The sequence below is a fragment of the Pteropus alecto genome, unplaced genomic scaffold, assembly GCF_000325575.1.
Source record: "Pteropus alecto unplaced genomic scaffold, ASM32557v1 scaffold7, whole genome shotgun sequence".
Classification (NCBI taxonomy): Eukaryota; Metazoa; Chordata; class Mammalia; order Chiroptera; family Pteropodidae; genus Pteropus; species Pteropus alecto.
In genome coordinates this window covers 11,987,508-12,007,507 of record NW_006494614.1, presented here as the reverse complement: position 1 = coordinate 12,007,507, position 20,000 = coordinate 11,987,508, and the positions used below count along the sequence as shown (strand labels likewise).

At 37.4% G+C, this 20,000-nt stretch overlaps 1 protein-coding gene across 5 annotated transcripts in view; it reads right to left on the bottom strand.

Moving 5' to 3' along the window:
• SYNCRIP (synaptotagmin binding cytoplasmic RNA interacting protein) overlaps positions 1-19,906 on the bottom strand; it is a 24,246-nt gene extending 4,340 nt beyond the window's left edge. Inside the window, exons 1-10 of one of the 5 annotated variants that reach the window (XM_006926334.3) lie at positions 19,401-19,906; positions 17,892-18,051; positions 17,053-17,171; positions 16,825-16,932; positions 14,307-14,420; positions 14,031-14,207; positions 5,359-5,494; positions 4,208-4,413; positions 1,950-2,099; positions 1,524-1,645 (exon numbers count right to left, since the gene is read on the bottom strand). In XM_006926334.3, the coding sequence (XP_006926396.1) occupies positions 1,524-1,645; positions 1,950-2,099; positions 4,208-4,413; positions 5,359-5,494; positions 14,031-14,207; positions 14,307-14,420; positions 16,825-16,932; positions 17,053-17,171; positions 17,892-18,039 (1,280 nt within the window). In that variant the 5' untranslated portion in view covers positions 18,040-18,051; positions 19,401-19,906. The remainder of the gene's footprint in view (positions 1-1,523; positions 1,646-1,949; positions 2,100-4,207; positions 4,414-5,358; positions 5,495-14,030; positions 14,208-14,306; positions 14,421-16,824; positions 16,933-17,052; positions 17,172-17,891; positions 18,052-19,400) is intronic. The other 4 variants (XM_006926335.3, XM_015600452.2, XM_006926337.3 and 1 more) reach the window with 4 other exon arrangements.
• Between the last annotated feature and the right edge of the window lie 94 nt (positions 19,907-20,000).

Below are 20,000 nucleotides of genomic sequence, written 5' to 3'. Positions count from 1 at the left end.
GCAGCAGACTGCCTTGGTGCAAATCAATCCCACTACTTACTAGCTATGTGACTAACCTTGGCCAAGTTGACCTCTGTGCCTCGGTTTCCTCATCTCAAACTGAGGAATAGAGTGTACTCAACACAAAGGAACTTAATGAGGACTAGGTAGCAACGTGTGCTATAGTTTTTTAAATTAAAAAAAAAAAATAGTGAATGACTACAGCAAGTTAAAGTGCAGGTATTGCATGCAGTCATCCCATTTGGGCCTGTTCTTTTCTAATATCAACAGATGTACTCACATTCCCCACCTTTTAGTACCACCCTCCATCTACCAAGTCATAACTAGAACTGCTAAAATCACAGATTAGAAATCTAATACAATCTCCTACACTTATATTCTATCACTGCACTAATAAAATGTAATCAGTTAACTGTCTTCTGAAGAGATATCAAAGTTATTTTCACTGCGTAGAGTATATTCAGGAGTTTGAGAATACAGCATAAGTCCCCCTCACCCTTCAAGCCCTAGCTCTTTGTTCTTTTATACTATCACCAAGCCTCAAGTAAAAGTATGTTTCTTTAATCCTAGAACAAGTATACATAGATCACCTAGATAACCATGGTACAAGACATTTTGCATAATTTAATCTGGCCTCCTTTTAAAACTAAACAAACTGAGGCTCAGACCTTGCCAACTTGTCTAACTGCACAGCCAACTGCAGAAATTAGAACTGGATTACTTCCTTGATTGTGAAACAGACATAAGCTGAAGTTCCCCATCTCTTCTTTTGTATCCCACCTAAGGCAAGGAAGAGAAAACTGGCCTAATAAAGTAGTGATTTTCGTTCCTACAACAAATAGTAGTTATCCATCTTACTCCTCCGAAATCCATTATCGACCTATATTTTAAAGCTGCCAACTTCTTCCTTACCCATTTCCTTCACTGTTTTAAAGAGCAAGTAATCCCTTTATAGATGTTCTACTAATACAACACATTACACACTTGTTTTCTCACCTCAATAACTATGTCGTTTTAACTACGTTGTTTGCTTATTTAACTATATTCTCTTATTCCATTTTTTAAAACTCATGCATAGTATGTGAAATCTTTGAGATGGTAACAGGCATTATGTATTGGTAAAGAAGTCTCCGATACAAAGGAAACAGTTTATCACACTTGGAGGTTTAACATTTCCTACCTTTTAGAAGAATCTCCACCTTTAACCAATTATATTATTAAGACTTGTATAGCTAATACTTAAAACATAGTCAAGAGCACATTTTGCAAAAGATATAATAGTAAATATCCTAGATTTTTATTTATTATACAAAATTCCCATTATTTCAAATTATTATTTTCACATTATAGTCAATAGCAATATATCAATAAACATTTCTTTATATTCCTGGCACTTCTATGTGCCTCAGAGGTTTCAAGTCTCCTTTAAAAGGTAGAGTCATGTTATGGATTTGTTTAACAGGTTTGAGCAACACCTATTAATCGCCAGTTAATCTACCAACATTAAAACTTATACAACTTACATTTGATTCTTTGCTGCTTGCCTCTGAGCTTTTCTTTCTTTCCTTTTCTGATCTGGTGGCTTAGCAAAAACAATTTCAATATTTTCTCCCTCCAAGTCCTTGCCGTTCATTTCTTCCATAGCCTTAAAAAATTACGTTTTGATCAATATGAGGACTTCAAAAACAATTGATTCATTTAAAGTTAAAAAATCATTTATCAGTAATTTTGAAAAGATGAGACAAAATAGGATTCTTTTTTTTATTCGAAGATCCAGCTTTTCAACTAATATTTTTGACTTATACAATTTGGTAAGGCCAATAAAAGTTAGCTTGAGTAGATTACCTGATGCCTGAGATTCCTTCAATTTTTTTAAAACATTCTGATTCTAGGATGACTAAAAATGATTAGTCTAATTTAGATGCCTATAATAATTCCCCGTTATTTACCTTGACAGCACCGTCTCGTTCATCAAAATGAATGAAAGCATAATCTTTTAGTTTCTTCACTCGTTCCAGTTTCCCAAACTGACTAAATGCCTTTTCTAAAATCTCTTCTGTTACGGTATTGGCAAGGTTGCGTACAAACAGCACTTTTACCTGAAATTTAAAAGAAAACATAAACTCCCTGCATATTTCCAAAGAGTTCAATTTCCAACATGCCATCACCCACCCTGCAACTTCGGAAACAACCCATTAGAAGAATATCAGAAAAATAAAAGACTAAGTTTTCATCTGGATAAATACCAAAGAGCATGACTGTTGGATCTAATGGGCAAAAAACTTGGACAGACATCTCACCACAGAAGATATATAGATGGCAAATAAGCATACGAAGAGATGCTCAACATCACGTGTCAGTAAGAAACTGCAAATTAAAACAGTGAGATACCACTACACATCTATTAGAATGGCCAAAACCTGAAACACTAACACCATCAAATGCGAGGATATGGAGAAACAGGAACACTGGTGGTGAGAATGCAAGATAGTACAGCCAATATGGAGAAAAGTTTGGGAGCTACTTATGAATATACTTTTACCATATGGATCCATCCATCGCACTGTTATTATTCACCCAAATAAGTTAAAAACACATCCACACAAAAACCTGCATGTTCATAGCAGCTTTGTTAATAACTGCCAAAACTTGGAAACAACCAAGTTTCATTCCTTCTGTAGGGGAATGAAATATTCAGAGCTAAAAAAAAAAAAAAAGATCTATCAAGTATGAATAGACAATGGAGGAAACTTAAAAGTAAATGTAAATAAAAGAAGATAAGCTTTAAAAGTTACATACTGCATGATACCAATTATATGACATTTGGGAAAAGGCAAAACTATGGAGACAGTAAAAAGATCAATAGTTGCTAGGGGTTAGAGGGGAGGGAAGGATGAATAAGCAGAGGAGGGAGGATTCTTGGGGCAGTGAAACTATTCTGTATGATACTATAAAAATGGATACATGTCATTCATTTGTCAAACTCAAACAATGTACAACATTAAGAGTGAATCCCAATGTAAACTATGGGCTTTGAGTTATAATAATGTGTCCATGTAAGTTCACTCATTGTATCAAATGTACCACTGTGGTATGGATACTGACAGCAAGGGAAGTCTGCATGTGTGTAGGCAGAGGATATATGGTAACTCTGTACTTTCTGCTAAAAAAGAAAAACAAAAAACACCATATGCTTTGTAGTTTTATTTAGTAATTATTTTGCAATGAAAATAAAGGTTACTTCCTAACAATGTGAATACCATGCCCTATGAGATAGCTGTTGAACATTTAACACAATACAGGTGGTCAAAACTAATTAGGACCTGCTTTTAAAATCTTAAAGGGGGAGAGAGTTCAAAATATTAAGGTCAATTCTTGCAATCTTGTATGCTCCTCAAAGGACAACTATAAAATGTGCCCTTTTTTGGCCAAGAAACTATCGCTTCCTCCTAACACATGAAAGAGCATACAAATTTCTTAATAAGAAGTACTAATAACCCAATGAGAGCTTAATAGGCCAGAGAAAAAAAGAATCCAAACTATCTTCATCCTCAAGACCACTCATCCTTTCATAATATTCACAGTTCTAGCATTTTACTCTTCTTTTGATTTAAGTGAACTAGTTGTAGTTGCTAGCCTATAACCATTAATAGGGATTCTTAAAGACAAAAAGGTAGAATAACTTAACTGCAAACCATTACTGAGTAAAATGTTGACTCAAGAGATGTTTGTTCTCATAGGATGTCTCAACTGACTGCTGAAGCAGGATACCTAATAATAGCTAAACCTTGTAACTGCAGCAGCTCTGCTGAGGCCAGTACAGTTCACTATTTTTAGGAACAGGACTTTTAACACAAAAACCATGTAAGCTAATGGCGCCATTCTTAAAATCTCAAATCGCTCTTAAAATCCACACAAAAATAAGCGAACCACCTCCACAGCATGTAGGCTAATTACTTCATCATGAGTATGACAGCTACGCAATTATGGCCAAGTGTCCATAAATAAATTTCTATACTCATTCTCCATGCACATGGTACTATTTCTGGTATATGGCCTGAATAAAGAATGTTTTCCTCACTTTCAAAAATGGTTAAAAAAAAAAAAAAAGTATACAATTCATTTTATGCTTTTTCTCTATCTAAAGTCTTCCCCTTCCCCCTCTCCCACACCAACCCCTTAAAAAATTTAACTTGACTGCCATTACCTTTGCCATAACCTCGGGATCAGGATCTTCTATAGGATCAGCCCATTCAACAGTTCCAACATTTCCCCAGACCTTGACTTTACCACTCATTAACCTACGCCTTGCCTGAGCGGCTGTTTTGTGATCTTCATATTCAAGAAAGCAAAAGCCTCTGTTTTTTTTCTTGTCGTCTGGTTGGTGGTATAAAATGACGTCTGTAAGACCCTCTGAAAGTAAGCAACCATTCCAGAGAAATCAGATAAAATGACAAGCAAGAAGATCAAAAGATTTATTTTTCTAATATTTGAATATCAAAATAAAAAATCATTTATCTTTAGAAGGAATTCTCCAGGTAATTTACCTAATTCACACTTTTCAAATGTTCCCAGCAGATATCCCTATTAAAGAAAATATATTCTCTTAAAATAAACCTAAGGAGTATTCTGCTTCCATTAATGATAAAATTTTTACACAACTGCTTTAGAAAAATGGCAGTATAAGTCAGACGTGGTTAGATATTTTTCTTATTATACAAGTAAACACCAAAACTTTTTAATGACACTTTCCTAGCCTCAGATATCAGTAGCTTTATTTCAAATAAAATAGAATATATCAGTTATTACATAAGAATTTCAAATGTCCCTGGAGACTAATAACAGGTGGATAATTTGCTAAACATTCTAGGCACATGAAAATATTTTCTAATAAAAGCAGCCTGTCATTTAGAAACATAAAAAAAGGCTTTACAGTTCAAAGAAATCATACCACATTGACTGTATAATCTCTGCTTATATCAAGAGTACTTATTCCTATAATGTGGAAAATCAAATCACTTCACATCAAACAATCCTAACAATCTCAACTACCACCTAGAAATGCATACAAACCCACAAAGAAATACAATCTTCCAAACAAGAGATGTACAATGATTCTGCATTCTGAGTTCAAATCCAATTGCATTCCTTACCAACTACATAACATTCATCAAGTTATTTCCCAAAAACACTTCGTCTGTTTCCTTATCTGAAAAATAGTTACCTATGTCATATGGCTGTAGCAAGAATGAGTCAATAAACTGTAGTGTTTAAAACAGTGCTTGTCACATAGAAGTATGCAATTACATTCAGTAAAAAAAGTCATACCGTACCTCCTTCCAAATAAATCCAACTTACCTGTTACTTTGCTAAATTCTTCGAGAATCTGTTCCTTGGTTTTACTCTTAGGAATAGAGCCCACAAAAAGCCTATTGTTGGCAACTGAGATGCAGACACCAATGTGTTTTCCAGAACGAATTTCATGATTATTATACTGAAAGGGAAAAAAGTACACGATGTTTTTATACTTATAAATCCTATTGTAAATGCTTATTTTAGAAAGCTATGCATATCCTATACACTAATGCAAGCTTTTAACAAATTAGAATTTCAACATCGTGTTTCTCAAGAATTTATCATTTAAAAAATATAGTTACCATTAGGGTGCTGTATGAGAAAATTATAATCTAAGACAGATACAAAGACTGTACTGACAAAACATACTGAACAAGTTTATGGATTAAATTAATGCAAAAAAAAAAAAACAAACCTCAAGATCTTGAAATTTAGGAAACTTATTATCACTAGGAATCAGGTCTGTAGGAGCTTACATTCAAAATGGCTGATTCCACAATACTTTAATTTCTATTTAAATCTAATCTGTCAATCAGTTATCCTCACGCAAATACCAACAAGCTTTCTGCCTTTCTGTTAACCAGAATCTATTTTCCCATCTCCCCTTAACCTCTTAAAGTTGCAATGATGGATTTTCAGCTTCAAATAAACAAGTCTAAAAGGAAGAACCCTGTTAGTCTGAATTCAACCTTACTTTTCCCCTCATTTTATTTTCATTAAGCCTGCAACAAAGTTGGAGAAAAACAAGTGCATTATAGTAAAAGTACAGAAGTAACTATAAAACTACAGTAAAAAGTAAACTTAATATTCAAGTAACCATATCCCATAAAAGGGAAAACACAATCTGTCAAATTGGCAAATACTGATTGGTAGCAATCAGCATTATTTACAAACCAAAGTTCCAAAGATTCAAGTTATCTAGAAAAGTGGATTATATACATATTACAGTTAAAATCACCTCAAAATTTCAAAGTTGTAATAATGGTGGCGGCAGCAGCAATAATTAATCTCCCTCACACTTGGCCTCAAAATATACCTTTAATGTACATACAAGTGAACCTATATAACTCAAGAATCAACATGAGTTTCCATACAACTTACAGAACAGCCTTATGGCAAAAGTTAGCAAAAGGAAAACCATCCCTTTCCCTATTATTCCCATTCTTGCTAACAGGTGTAAGAGAAAACAAATTCAGAAAATTGATCCCTCCCCGTCCCTCTCTCCATCTGTAGACATTCAAATTAAACATAAAGCTCAAACATCCTTTATCCAGTTCAGAACAGCTGTACTTTCTACTCCCCTGACTCAGTTTATTCAATCCACGTCTTTTGGTCATCATGATCCCAGGACTCTCTATTCTCTACACTTATGCCAGAGACTTTTTTTTTTCAATAATCACAATTTTTACCCATTGAAAAAAATCTCTTAAAGGTAAAGTTCAAATGCTTGGACATCATACAAGTCCACTCTAAAATCCCTAGCACTTCCTCTTTCTCGCCATAATACTATAATCTTAAGCTATTTACATCATTTCTCAAACAGTTTCAGACTGCTAAGCCTCCGAATAAAATGCTTTCCCTGACACTTCCACCATCCAAACTCCTCAGCATACTTGTAGTATCCAAACTTCCACCATCCAAACTCCTCAGCATACTTGTAGAGCTCAACCATCAAAATACTCTACAATCCCTAAATCCTATAAAGGTAAACAAAACCACCATTCTATATGTTAACATAGACCAATAGTGCTCAAAGTGGTTTTACCACCCCAGGGGACATATGACAATGTCTATATACATTTTTGGTTGTCAACTAAGGGTGGGAGGGCTTGCTACTGGTATTTATTGGGTAGGTTGAGGCCAGAGATGTTACTGAACACCCTGTAATTCACAGAATAGGCTAGCGTGACAAAAAATTATCTGGGGCTGAGAAACTGTGTCACAGTTTTCTCATAACATTTATTTAGATCAAAAACTTCTTAAAAGCAGAACTATACAGGTTACCTGCAAATAACAGAGCTATGGATGAATCCATCATTGCATGAGATTACAGACAAGTAAATTACAATACCCTAAATTCACAAATAAGTTAACCTAACAATAAACAATAAATTGTTTTAAGACATGTATATTCCCTAGATTTTTTATAATCTAGCAGCAAATAGATTCGCAACAAATCAATGGCTTTCAATCTAGTCTGTAACTCCAGGAGCTAACAAAAACAAAATATCAAAAAAAAGAATGGAAGGAAATAGAGTGTTTAAAGGAAGAAATACAAGTTATTTTGAAGATAACAGGATCTGGTAAAATTTTTCCTCTTTTTCTATTTTCATTTCCAAATGTTCTAAGAGCAGGAGCTATTTACTATAATACCTAAGTTAAAAAAACAAGCTTGTAAAAATATTAAAATTCTTGGTAATATCACTTCCATCAACATTAATATAACAAAATAGTAATAATGACTGTTTCCATTATTATTTCCAGAAGAAAAAGTTCTTTGCTTCTAATCTATAACTAGCCCTGCTATGATTACTCAAGGAAGGGTAAGTAAAAGATGTATTTAGGATGGCTATAATCTCTGAACAATATTAATGACATGACGATTTAGCAAGATTTATAAAGTAAACTACAACTCATCCCTTTTAACTAAAAAAGAAAAAAACAAAAAAAAACACGAGATAATTTTAGCCAACTCATGAGTAAATTGGCTCTCCAATGAAAATAAGTCATTAAAGGAGCAAAGGCGACCCTCTGAACATATTATTCAAATAAAGCAAAAGTACCTATAAACAAACATTTTGAAGCAATGCCCGATCTCCCATCTACAGATTAGGCACGCACTTTCACATGTATATCTGACTTAACTTTTCTCACTCTTTAAAGACTTTATCTATCACTTTCAATTCGAAACTAAACTTCATATCCCAGCAGGTCGGTGACAGATGGCAGAAGGGCATAACAAAAACTGTTCTGAACCGTAAGAGATTTTAATTTGCTAATAAACCCTAACTCTCAAGAATTAAGAATTAGTACATCAGGACACTATGATGGTTTCAAAAATTTTTTTAAATGAGGTCTTTCCAAACTCTAGGAAGGTGGGCACTGACGTTAAGTTTTAGAAATCTAGCTTTCAGATCCAGTACCAAAGTGAGGTGACCGAATAAAAGAAAGATGAACTGTGAACATTAATCAATGCTGTTTCAGTATTTCAAATACCAAAACAGGAATTGTATAGTTTGGAACATTTCTGTCAGCTAGGCTCAAAACATCAAGTCACTTTTTCCTTCCCTCATAGCTGGTCACCAAATCCCCCCAAAATTTAGCAATCTCAGATTTGGTGTCTGATCCAGATGTGGTTGCTTGGTCTGAACTCTTCTTATAGCAGCAAAGCCATTACCTGCCAAGCCCGTCCGCTTTATTTTTAAACATTTCTTAATTACAAAGTGTTCTTTATATTGAGCCAAATTTGCCTCCCTAAAAATTCTAGTGTCTCTTTCCTCCCCCCAAATGACAGCACTTCATATATCTGTACACAATGCTCATCATGACTCAACTGTTCTCTATGCTTGGCTAATCATTCCTTCCCTGATATTGGCAAACTAAAGTACCTCCAAGAGTGTCACCAAATAGTGACATCCAGTAACATAATACTGTACATGCAGAATGAAGCTGAGGTGTCTAGAATAAGCTGGAGACTCTTACTAACCTTTCACTTCTAGATACCATGCCTCTATAACATGTAGTCCATGATTACCTTAACTTATTTGGCAACCATACCACTCTGCTGACACACACTACAGCTTGTAATATTAGTTGTGTATGAGGCTTGTCTTTGTCTCTACTCATCTTGCTGCTGTAAACTATCTGTCCCAAGCTATAAAAATCTTTTCAAATCCTGATTATGTCACCCAGGACATTTATCACTATTTGCAGATTCAAGTCACCAAATGTTTCAAGGGTAGTCCAACTCTGCCCTCATTGAAATCACTGGTAAAAACTGGAATAGAACCTACAACAACATACTGCTACTACTACTATTTCTCTCTTAAAAATCTTTGACCTCTCCTCTTTCTATTGCTGCCTCTCCTGTGGCCTTTGTTTTCTTCATCCAAACATTCTTCATTATTCCACGATTTACATCATGTTACCTATACCAATGATCAACATTTTAATGGCACTATGCAACTCAACCCAGCAGTAATGACTAATGCTTTCTGGCACTGACTTTATACAAGTTTTATCTCCTACTTCTTTCCATAAAACACTGCTTCAGCTAGAATCATTTATTTTCTTCACTGTCCTGCTCAAATCTTTTTATCACAAACCTCTAACAATCCCAACGCAAAGCAATCTACCCCTTCATCCCTCCATTACCCTTTGAACAATCTGCTTCCACTTTCCATTACCCTTTGAACAATCTGCTTCCACTTTAATTGTAAACTCCTGTCCTGTAAATTCTAAATAGTTGAATCAAACTACCTTGTAAATATGCCCATAGTAAAAATTCTCATGCTAAACACACTAAATATCTGCTAAATTGCTACTAAAATATTTTGTGGGCCAATCCTGTCCACAGCTTGTTCATAATGTCTACACACGTTACACTGATATATATATATATAACCACTTTGGTGAATAAAACCATCAGCAACTATAAAACCATAATTTTTAATGTGAGTAGACATCAACTACTCAAATGTTTCTAACTTACGTAGGACTAATAGGCACTGCAACACCAGTAGCCCTAGGCTCCAATTCCAGCGGCATACCACACAAATATATATGCATAGTATAGTATCTGTCCTTCCCCCTAGCCTTTGTGACACCAAATACTACATATACTTCCAAATATCCCCCAGGGAGTAAAAGGTAAAGCTTCAACTCCCCCACCTGCCCCGCCCCAATCAATCTGCAATAATCCCTGTGACTGAAGGTAGCACAGAATAATTGCAAAAGGAAGCTAAAAAACCTTTAAACAGCAAATGGCCCATAGCTAATATGGGAATATTATAAATTATGTTGTAAATAATGGATTAGATGGCACTGGTCATCCAGTCAGGTTATTTATCCAGCACTTATTATACAGTGGGGCTGTTCTTCTAAATGTAGGGGAATACAGGTTTAAAAAAAAAAATTCTGATGGAGAGATAAGCAAATAATTTATAAAGTCAAGAAATAATTCTAAGTACACCCAAGCATTCTATTTGATCGTGTTCGAGATTACTGTCATGGGGCAGATGGGTGCTGCTCAGAGTCAGGAAAAGTCGCCTAAAAAGACTGATAAGGCGGCAGCATCTGTGATAACTGGTAGAAGTATTAGAAAGCAGAAGGTAGCCGTAAGATGGAAATGGTCAGAGCTTAGGTGGAGAACAAAATAGGCAAAGTAGAAAGGTAATAAAAAAAGAGTAGGAGAAAGAGATAAGAAGAAACTTATCAGATAGGGCCTCCTTTGGAAGCCATTATTAGTTTTCGGCATGGAAATGTTGTGATCTACGCTGCCAAATGGTAAGACCGTTAAAGGAGCCATGGAGAGCAGTGAGACTAGCTAGTTAGGCGGATTCTTTGAATGGTACCTTAGACCAGAGTGGTAACAGTGAAGATGGTAAAAAGGTTTTAGATGCCAAAAATATCTTGGCAGTAGAGAGAGGACTTCCTGAGCTCCTTCCAACACTACCTAAACTACTACATAAAGAATCAGTCTACCAGGTGACAAACCATACTGCTGGGTTTATTTGCTATGTCTACTTAACAAAAGGCACTCCTAAACAAACTTGGTATCAAACTAAAGCAGTAAGACCTCAGGCAAGCCAGCAGCCTCTTCTGCAGAATGAAAGTAATATCACTTATCTTGAACAAAGAGTTAAAGTGGTAATTTAAAAGTAATAATGTAGCATCTACCACAGCTTCTGTGCCATAGCAAGCACTCAAGTAGTAGCTACTTATTCACCTTTTCGCAAATTTAGATCTTGATTCCCTAGCTAGATTATCATCATTTAGAGATGAAATTTTTTATTCCTCCAAATACAAGGCAGATATTGGCTGGAAATAGGGTCATTTAAGAAGCCTGCAGTTGCTTTCTAACTTCACACCTCTTCTTCAGCTGTTAATATCAATTATCTCATTTTTATAATTCAGATGCCAATTTAAAATCTATAATAGCTTTTAATCTAGGAGAAAAATTGTTGAATCACATCAAAAAGGCCAAATACATAAACTATTATGATTTAAAGTATTCCTAAAGACACTCAAAAGTATAGGAAAGCAAAAAAGAGAGGGTGCTTCAATCTCGTCTGATCCATAAATAATGCAAAAGAGGCCTTTTCTCAACATCTGATTATCTACAACTAGAATGACAGGTCAATTATCTTACATAAAAAATCACCTTGAATAGAGCTGTAATTTGAGTAGACACTCATCTATGACACAATTAGGAATAGTTTTCAAAGTATGGTCCCTTAAGGAATATACTTGAGAGAGGTACTTATTTCCTCAAATAAATAGAAAGCACTAAAACATCCAACTTGAGTTTTCTATTTCTCCATAATGTTTCATTTCCTCAAAAGTCTAGTCCATTCTTTTACTGTTGAATTAAGGCAAATCTCTCAATTCTATTATTATCAAATTCTAGTCACAATAAAGCATCCTTTTTAAAAAAGCAACGGCTAACACATCCAATTCATCACATTGGATGTATACCACTCCCACTAAGATTATCTATGAAAAAGCACCAAATGCAAAGCCTCCTATTCATCAGGCATTAAAATATAAGCACACCCCCAGATAAGGACTCAAAATCACAAACCCAGGAAAAAAATGTTAAAAAGTTTAGGACAAAAGTTAGTTCCTAGACCAATCAAAACGGCTCTTCGGTTACCTATGGAAAACTTCTGCACTGCAGTTCAAAAACCTGACTATATTACTAAGTCTATACACTAAGCCTACAGCAATGCAATTTTAGACTACATTATTTTGTTAAACCAAGGCAACTGTCCAAACTGAAACATATTTCATGTGTATTTACTGGCACTCAAAATCATCACGGAGTTTCTCTTCATCCTATTATAAGCAAAAGTACTAGAAAGTAGTCCACCATTAGTCTGAAGATTACGTATCATCTCCCTCCAATGATTTTTTGTTTGAGTTTTTGTTTGTTTGTTTTTTTACAGCAGCAAAATAACAGCTTTATTGGAAGGGAGGATAAAGCAACAGTACACTTCCAGACATAGAAACAGGCCTGAGCAAGAGAAGTGTGGCTCAAGGGCCCAATGACCTTATCTTTACTATAAGGTTTCTGGAAATTATGTAGAAACAAGCTCTAATGAGGACCCCATAATTAGTGTATTTTGGTAGGAACAATTAAGCAGGCTACAAATGTTACTTTAATGATTCCTTTTAAAAATGTCAATAAATCATTACTCATAATACTAAGTAACTATGCTTAAAAAAATTAAAACTTTATATAGTAGATGAAATGGGCTAAATTCCATACTAGCTTTTTGTAGTAAGATACTACCCTCACTGCCTTCTTATTCTACACTTCTACATTGAAACTGCTACTTTATTACTACATGGCGTAAATGTTCTTTCATAAATTAAATTGAATGATTTATAAAGTATCTTTCCAGAACTCTTACTAAGACTTTAATTATACCTGAACTGCTTAAACTAAAATTTGGACAGCTCCAAGGTTACCAGTGAATGGCTCCCGAGAGCTAAACCCCCTCTGAAATAGGAAGCATTCTTTAAAAGGAAAAAATCAGCAATGATTTAAAAATACCTACACTACTGAATTCTTTTTTTTTTTTTTAAAGAAACCTATACTCTTCCAAGTAGCGTACTTTTCTAACGTTAAACCTTTATCATATTCAATTATACACACCAATGGAGAGATTCAAGCAATATAGAAAGCAAAGCAGAATATACTTTTCTTCTCCTTAAAGTATGCCTTAAAATGCAATATTTCTAATAGGGAAGAAAAAATAAAATTCAGGAGGAGAAATCTGAGGCCTTTAGAATTACTCATATAAGGCAGGCAGATAAAGCAAATTGAACAAACATCTGCCATAGTGAACCATTTACATGTCTTGGTTTGAAATTAAACCTCAGCATCTTTACGAAATATAGAAACCTGACTCACAGAATGTAATAAAACTAATTTGAGGAAGGGTTATAAAAGCCATGATTTGAAACTTTAAAACTTTTTAAGTTGGGAAAATAACTAGGTCCCCACATAACATTTGGTATTTTCAAATAAAATTTTGCCACTTACCACAAAACCATTTAATTCATTAACTAGAAATTTATCATCACAATGTCTCTGTGAAATATTTTTGAAAAAGGGATAACCTACATATGGCCAGAAACTATGGGAGCCCTGTCTACTACAATTACTTTCCTAAATCTTTTAACATTTCTATAAATTAAAAAAAATAACTAAGCCAGATGTTTCAAAGAACCAATAACTAGGAATTCTGCCATACTACCTTATGAATCCTGAATCCGATCAACTGTACATGCAAAAATACTGCTAAAATGTATATATACACAGAGAATGTGAAAGGCAATGCCTAATCAGCACTTCGTAAACCTTTGGTTAACCCTTAGGCACAATAAGAAAAAATCTGGCTTTAATTAAAGATAGTGAATATGAAGACTGAAGGAAATAAAAAACTTACCAGTTTAACAGCCTCCTGAGCTGCTTCTTTTGTACAAAAAGTGACAAACGCGTAACCTCTATTGAGACCTGTGAGTGGATCCATCATTAGACGAAGATCCCATATAGGTCCAGCTTTCTCAAATAATGGAACAAGTTCATCCTCAAATAGATCTCTTGGGATCTTTCCCACAAATATCTGTAAATTAAATATGAAGTAAAAACCATGGAGAGTTTCTTTAGGAAACCAGACATTTGTGCATTTACTACAAAAGGTACAAGTTTTTAGTTTCTTTACCTCAGTGCCAACAGAAGGCTGCTGACCTGAATAAACGGAATCTGGAGGTGGTCCTCCATACTTCCTCTGTCCAGTAGTCACATCAAGTGTGTAGCCTGTTCTTTCCAAGAGTGCCTTGAAGAATTCAAATGTCATTAATACATTTAATTCACAAGACCACACTCATGCATTTAGCAACTGAAAATCAAAATTAATCTTGTTCAAATCTTCCCAATTATCTTGGTAACATTCCCTAAAAACAGGTTTCTGGTGTCTTAGAATTTCCTCTCTAATGTACACTTGTAATAGCTCTAATTCATGGTGAAAAAATCTCAGGATCCTGTTCAAATTATTTGCTGGTCTCTGATTATTGAGTAGTGGCTTAGTGAACAAAAAAACTAACATTGATCCATCAACAACTTCCAAGGCACCATGTACCTATTTTGCTAATACCTCCTAAAAAAGATGACTGCACATTAATTTGGTTGAGTTTAATTCTCTCCTGAAGGAGGGAGCAGCAGGATAAGTTAGCTCTCCCAAGTCTGGATTTCTTACCCAATAAATTCCCTATACCCCACACTCCTAGGTACAACGATGCCATTCTGGGCATATGGCCAACCTTCACAGAAATTACACTCAAGTCCAGAAACTTAGGAGCTACAGGAAAAATAACCTCTTATTCATCTAATATTCAAGTACCATGCTTCACAGGACAGCATGGATCATTCAGAAAAAATGAGAGCCAAAATGACTTTTAAAACTTCATGAAATTGCAACAATGTGACATAGTATCTACATTTTATCTCCCTGAAAGTGAACTGTTAAAACTTACACAACTCATATTTACTCAGAGCATTAGGAGTTTCTCTTCATCCCTTATTATAGGCAAAAGTACTAGAAAGTAGTCCACCATTGGCCTAAGGAAAAAACCAAGAATTATTCCTCTTCTCCATCATCTCAAACCACAAAGCACAAAACTCATTTTCTAAGTAATAAAGCCAATCTAATAATTAGCTGATAAATTCTGGAAGAAAAAGAAATACCAGGCATATGACAAAACATCAAAATGCTGGTAAATGATCTGGGGTCACCTCAGTCTCTGCAAATGAAAATGACGAGACAGAGTTGAAACTTTCTACTCAAAGAATATTAAGTATTTATGAGAAAATACTGTAAATGACAAAAACAAAAAGGCCTACAAAGCACTACAGATATTAAGCAGTCTTTTTCTATTATACCCAAATGTTTGCTTAAAGGTGCAACATTGGGTTAGTAACAAAAATAAACTCATTTATTACTGTCACATAAACGAAATCATTAAATGGCTCATTTTCCCTTTTCCACATATGTAATTCCTATGCTTCTTTGCCCTTAATCTTTATATGACCTAAATAAAACCTTTTATGTCAAGCCCTAAAAACAAAAAGGTAAAACTTATTCTGTCGAACCATCTATAATAATGTCTCTGCCTTCTTGCCACAATTTAAGTCACTCCCTTTCATAGAACTAAAAAAAAAAAAACAAAAAACCCCACACACAAATTAAACCAAGTTTTTAATAAAAGTTTAATAATTCTAACTCCCAAATGTACATTTAATTACAACTGATAAAATTTCTGTGGAAAAATTAGGTTTATAGGTGAAACACAATTCACTCACAGCTAGTCCTGGAAAAGCCTCAAATTTATGGATGACATTAACAGCTAACTCCATATTCCAAGCTTTGCTCTTATCATACCATTAAAACACCACCCAACACCTAAACTGTCAATAACTGATTTATCTTAAACCATAACCTTTGGTTCAAGAGCATTCGCACACTGTATTAAGAGCACCAGGTTAAAACTAGTATGATCACCCCCATTTTCTATGAAATAAAAACAACAAAACTAAGTAACAACAAAACACAAAACCTAGATGAATCTGAGGCAATTAACTATTCTATACGATTTTAAAAAATAAAAAAATTAAATTCTACTCCCAGCCCTCAGTTTCCTTTTACATTTCCACACTGCTTTTTAGAAATGAACAATTTAGCCTTAATAATCCATAGTAATGGAGAGGGAAGAAGGCACTGTTAAAATTCTAAATCCATTTCATTTGACGTTTTGACAATCCTAAGAAAAGCAGTTAACTGCTAAATGTACACTTTCCACTAGTATGGAGTGAACAGATCCCCTCCCATTTTTGGTTCCAGTCAGTAAAAGCTGGATCTGCAGCTTTTCAAAAAGCACCTAAAAACATAGTAGATGTTATTTCCTTAAATTTTTTGTTTAAAATGCCAACACCACAGATTTAACTTCAGTAAGTGGATAACAAAAAAACTTAAAAACATCAAATTGTTTTAGAAACAAATAGTTACAGAAAAGAAACGTCAAAAAATAGTAATTAGAAAAGATTAGCAAACTATCTCATGGTCTTTAACTCTCAACATCTAAAAAAGAACACCCATCTCACAACCAAGGAATATTTACCAGAGATAGAAAATAGTTGAAAGAACTTTAAAATTGAAGGGAGGAAAAAGTTTTTTTAAGACATACCTTAATTTTTGCCTCATCTGGTCCTTTGCTAGAATCTGCTACTTTGGTCCCCTGTTTTTCTCTCTGCCTATAAGTCTTCATGACTCCACATAAAAAGGCACTTTTGTTCTGCAAAGAAAATTTCCAAACATATTTAATAACTATCTCATCTGTATCAATTATGTCAAACTTAAAGTATATCAAAACTACTCAAGTTTTTTATTCTTTTTACACTGACATTAATGTTACCTGAACATGAGAGAGATCACTGTCTTTAAACTGCTGAAGAACTGCCAATGCGCCGTCTTCATTGAATTCTTTTAAAGCTTCGATAGCTCGTTCATCTAAATCACTATGTGCAACCAGCCCTGGAGAAGAGAAAAATTAATTAATTGTCAACTTTTAACATTTTTGGACCTTTTAATTTTTTTAAAGAAAACACCACTGTTTACCAGTACAGATGCAAGCATGCCAACTAAGTATTCTTCCATTCCTCTTACTATCTATATAATGAAAAACACACATACTTTGGCCATTCTATACTGCACTGTAAACTAAATAAGGCCTCTCAACCACACTTACAATGAGTCAATTTCTCATCTTGTTCTGTGTTTAAGCCAGAAAGTTCTGAATACTAAGTATTTCTACACTAAATATATAAGCTTACAAATTCTAAAATCAACCAACAAAATACCGAGCATGACTAACAAACCTCTACTCCATTTCGAATAACCACTAGAAAAAAGAGCCACACCAAGACAAACTACAAGTCTATAGTTATCAAATCATTTAACAGAAATCCTACTACAAAAATACCCCCAAAAAGTCACATGGCCTGCTCCCAACACTGAGCAGCTGTTGCTACCATCATATACTTATCCATCTGGCCAGCCAGATTTTACCTAACCCTTCTTCCCTCCCTCTACATACAGTACACCTTACCTCTAGTTGACAACTATCACAACAAGGCAAAACAAAACTCCAGTTCCCACACTTATTGGAAACCACAAAAAGTTGCTATTTTAGCTCAAAGCTAGAAATCCAATAGAAAAATTTCATAATATAATTTTGCAAGTGTTAGTTCTTACCTGCAACGTAAATTTCATCTAGTTTTTCAGCAACTTTCTGTGGTAAACCAGCATCAAGCAATGTCTGAAAATTTTCTGAATGGATAACTGCAGAAGTAGTATCCATGGGCTCTTCAGTACCATTTCCATTAACATGTTCTGTAGCCATGTTTCCAGAGATCTGTTCAAACGCAATAAGCAAAATTAAACTAGGATCTTCAAATAGGGTAGAGGACAATATAAGAGCCCCAATCTTAACTTTCTCTACCAATTTCTTCACTAGCCAGCCTGTGCCTCCCTTTAGAGAAGCCTTAAAGTCACTATCGCCTGACAAGCCTGATTTGGAGCGCGGGACACTTATGTTTCCTCAGCACCACCCCTGACTCACCTGCTAACACTTCCTAGGAAAAACCACATTACAAATGGAGCCCAATCAGCATGGGACCAGCCAGCGTGCCACACGCTGCTGTGCCCAGAGAATGAGGTGTGTGGATAAAGCAAAGCTGGGCTTTTCCCTCTCAAAGGTAAACCCCCAAAGTGCGCGCTTTTCCCGCCTGCCCCTTATAGATCAGTAACAACAGTCAGCGAAGAACAAAGCGCTCACACAAGCTACCTTCCCACCACCCAATTTCTCCACCCTTCACCCCCGCATCCCAAAGCCCGCCCCCGACTCCGCACCCAGAGCGGCAGCCTCACCGCCGCGGCCACCAGGAGCCCATTAGAAACACGTGCTCTGCGCCTTCAAATATCCTACAACTTCCTCCAACGGAAACCCACCGAGTCCCCGGCCAAGACGACCATCACCGGCTCCCGACATCAATCCGAAGCCGCGGTCGGAGTTCCCGGAAAGCATCAGCAGCACAATCTCACCCCTCAACACCGGAGCCGCGTCGGCACCAGGCCACAGGCTCTCCCCGCCCCCCCAGCGCCGCCGTCTCCGCTGTGACACATGGCTCTCTCCGCCCCGGGCGCCGGCGACCCCCGGCAGCCCGCCTGCCCCACCGAGACCAGAGACGCGGGACGCAATTCAAGCCCCCACCTCTCTCCCGTCCGTACAGTGGCTGCAACGCCCGGGCCAGCTGTCCCACCCCCGGGCCAGGGCCGACAACCCGGCGGCGTGAGGGCGTTCCGCGAACTGCCCAACGCCGGCCGGACTGCAAGCACCACCCAAGCCCACCGCGCGGCTGCTGGACTGAACCGGCTCCTCTCCGCCCACTCCCACGCCGCGGCGACGGCCACGACAGCACCAACTCCGCCGCCGCTCGCGGTCCTCGCGGGCCACGGGGACGCGGGGGTGCCTCCTCCCTGGGGCGCAGCAGACAAAGCCAGAACGGCGGCAGCACATGGAGAAGAGGAGGAAGTGGCGGTGCGGGCCGCGGCCTACTCCCAAGCAGCCCCAGTCAACGTGCTCCTCTCCCCCTTGGAATCCATTTTCCAGAAAAGCCGGTTTCTCCCGCACCGCCCTCCCCCAGCTCACTCCACAATTGTCACTGAACTCCCCTCCCAGACCCGAGTCCTGGCGGTCGTTACCTCCCCGTTGGGCTGCGGCGGAGGAATCCTGTCCGAGGAGATCGGGTTGCGGAAAACGCGTGCTCGCTGCTCCCTGTGTCCGGCGCGAGTGGAGCTGTTGTAAAATGGCGGCCGAAGCTCACGCCGCTGGCAGCAAACCCGATCCAGTTCCACTCGCCTCCGAGCGCGCTCCCGGTGCGCGCGCGCGCCCGCGTGACCCCCCCCTTTCCCTCCCCTCCCTTCGCGCGTCCGCTCCTCACTCACTCCCTCAGCCCGTGCCCTCCTCCAGCTCCTCCTTTCCCCCTACAACCACACCACCAGCCTCTGTCTGCCTTGTCTCGGCCTGTCGTTTTCCCCTCCCTGCTCCTTTCCCCCACTGCTCCCACTCCCGTCTGCGGCCGCTCAAGCTCGAGTGGCCGCCTTTCTCCTCCTCGCTCGCACGCTCGTTGGCTCACTCCCTCCCTCTCTCGCTCTCTCAGCCCCGTCCCCCAGTCTCTGCCGAGTCGGCTCCTCTCTTTCTCTCTCCCGCGCTGACGTGACGACGTAGCCTACGCCTCGGGACGCGCGCCTGCGGTCTCCACCCTCTCGCCCGCCGCCTCCCTTGCTTCTCACCCCCGCGGG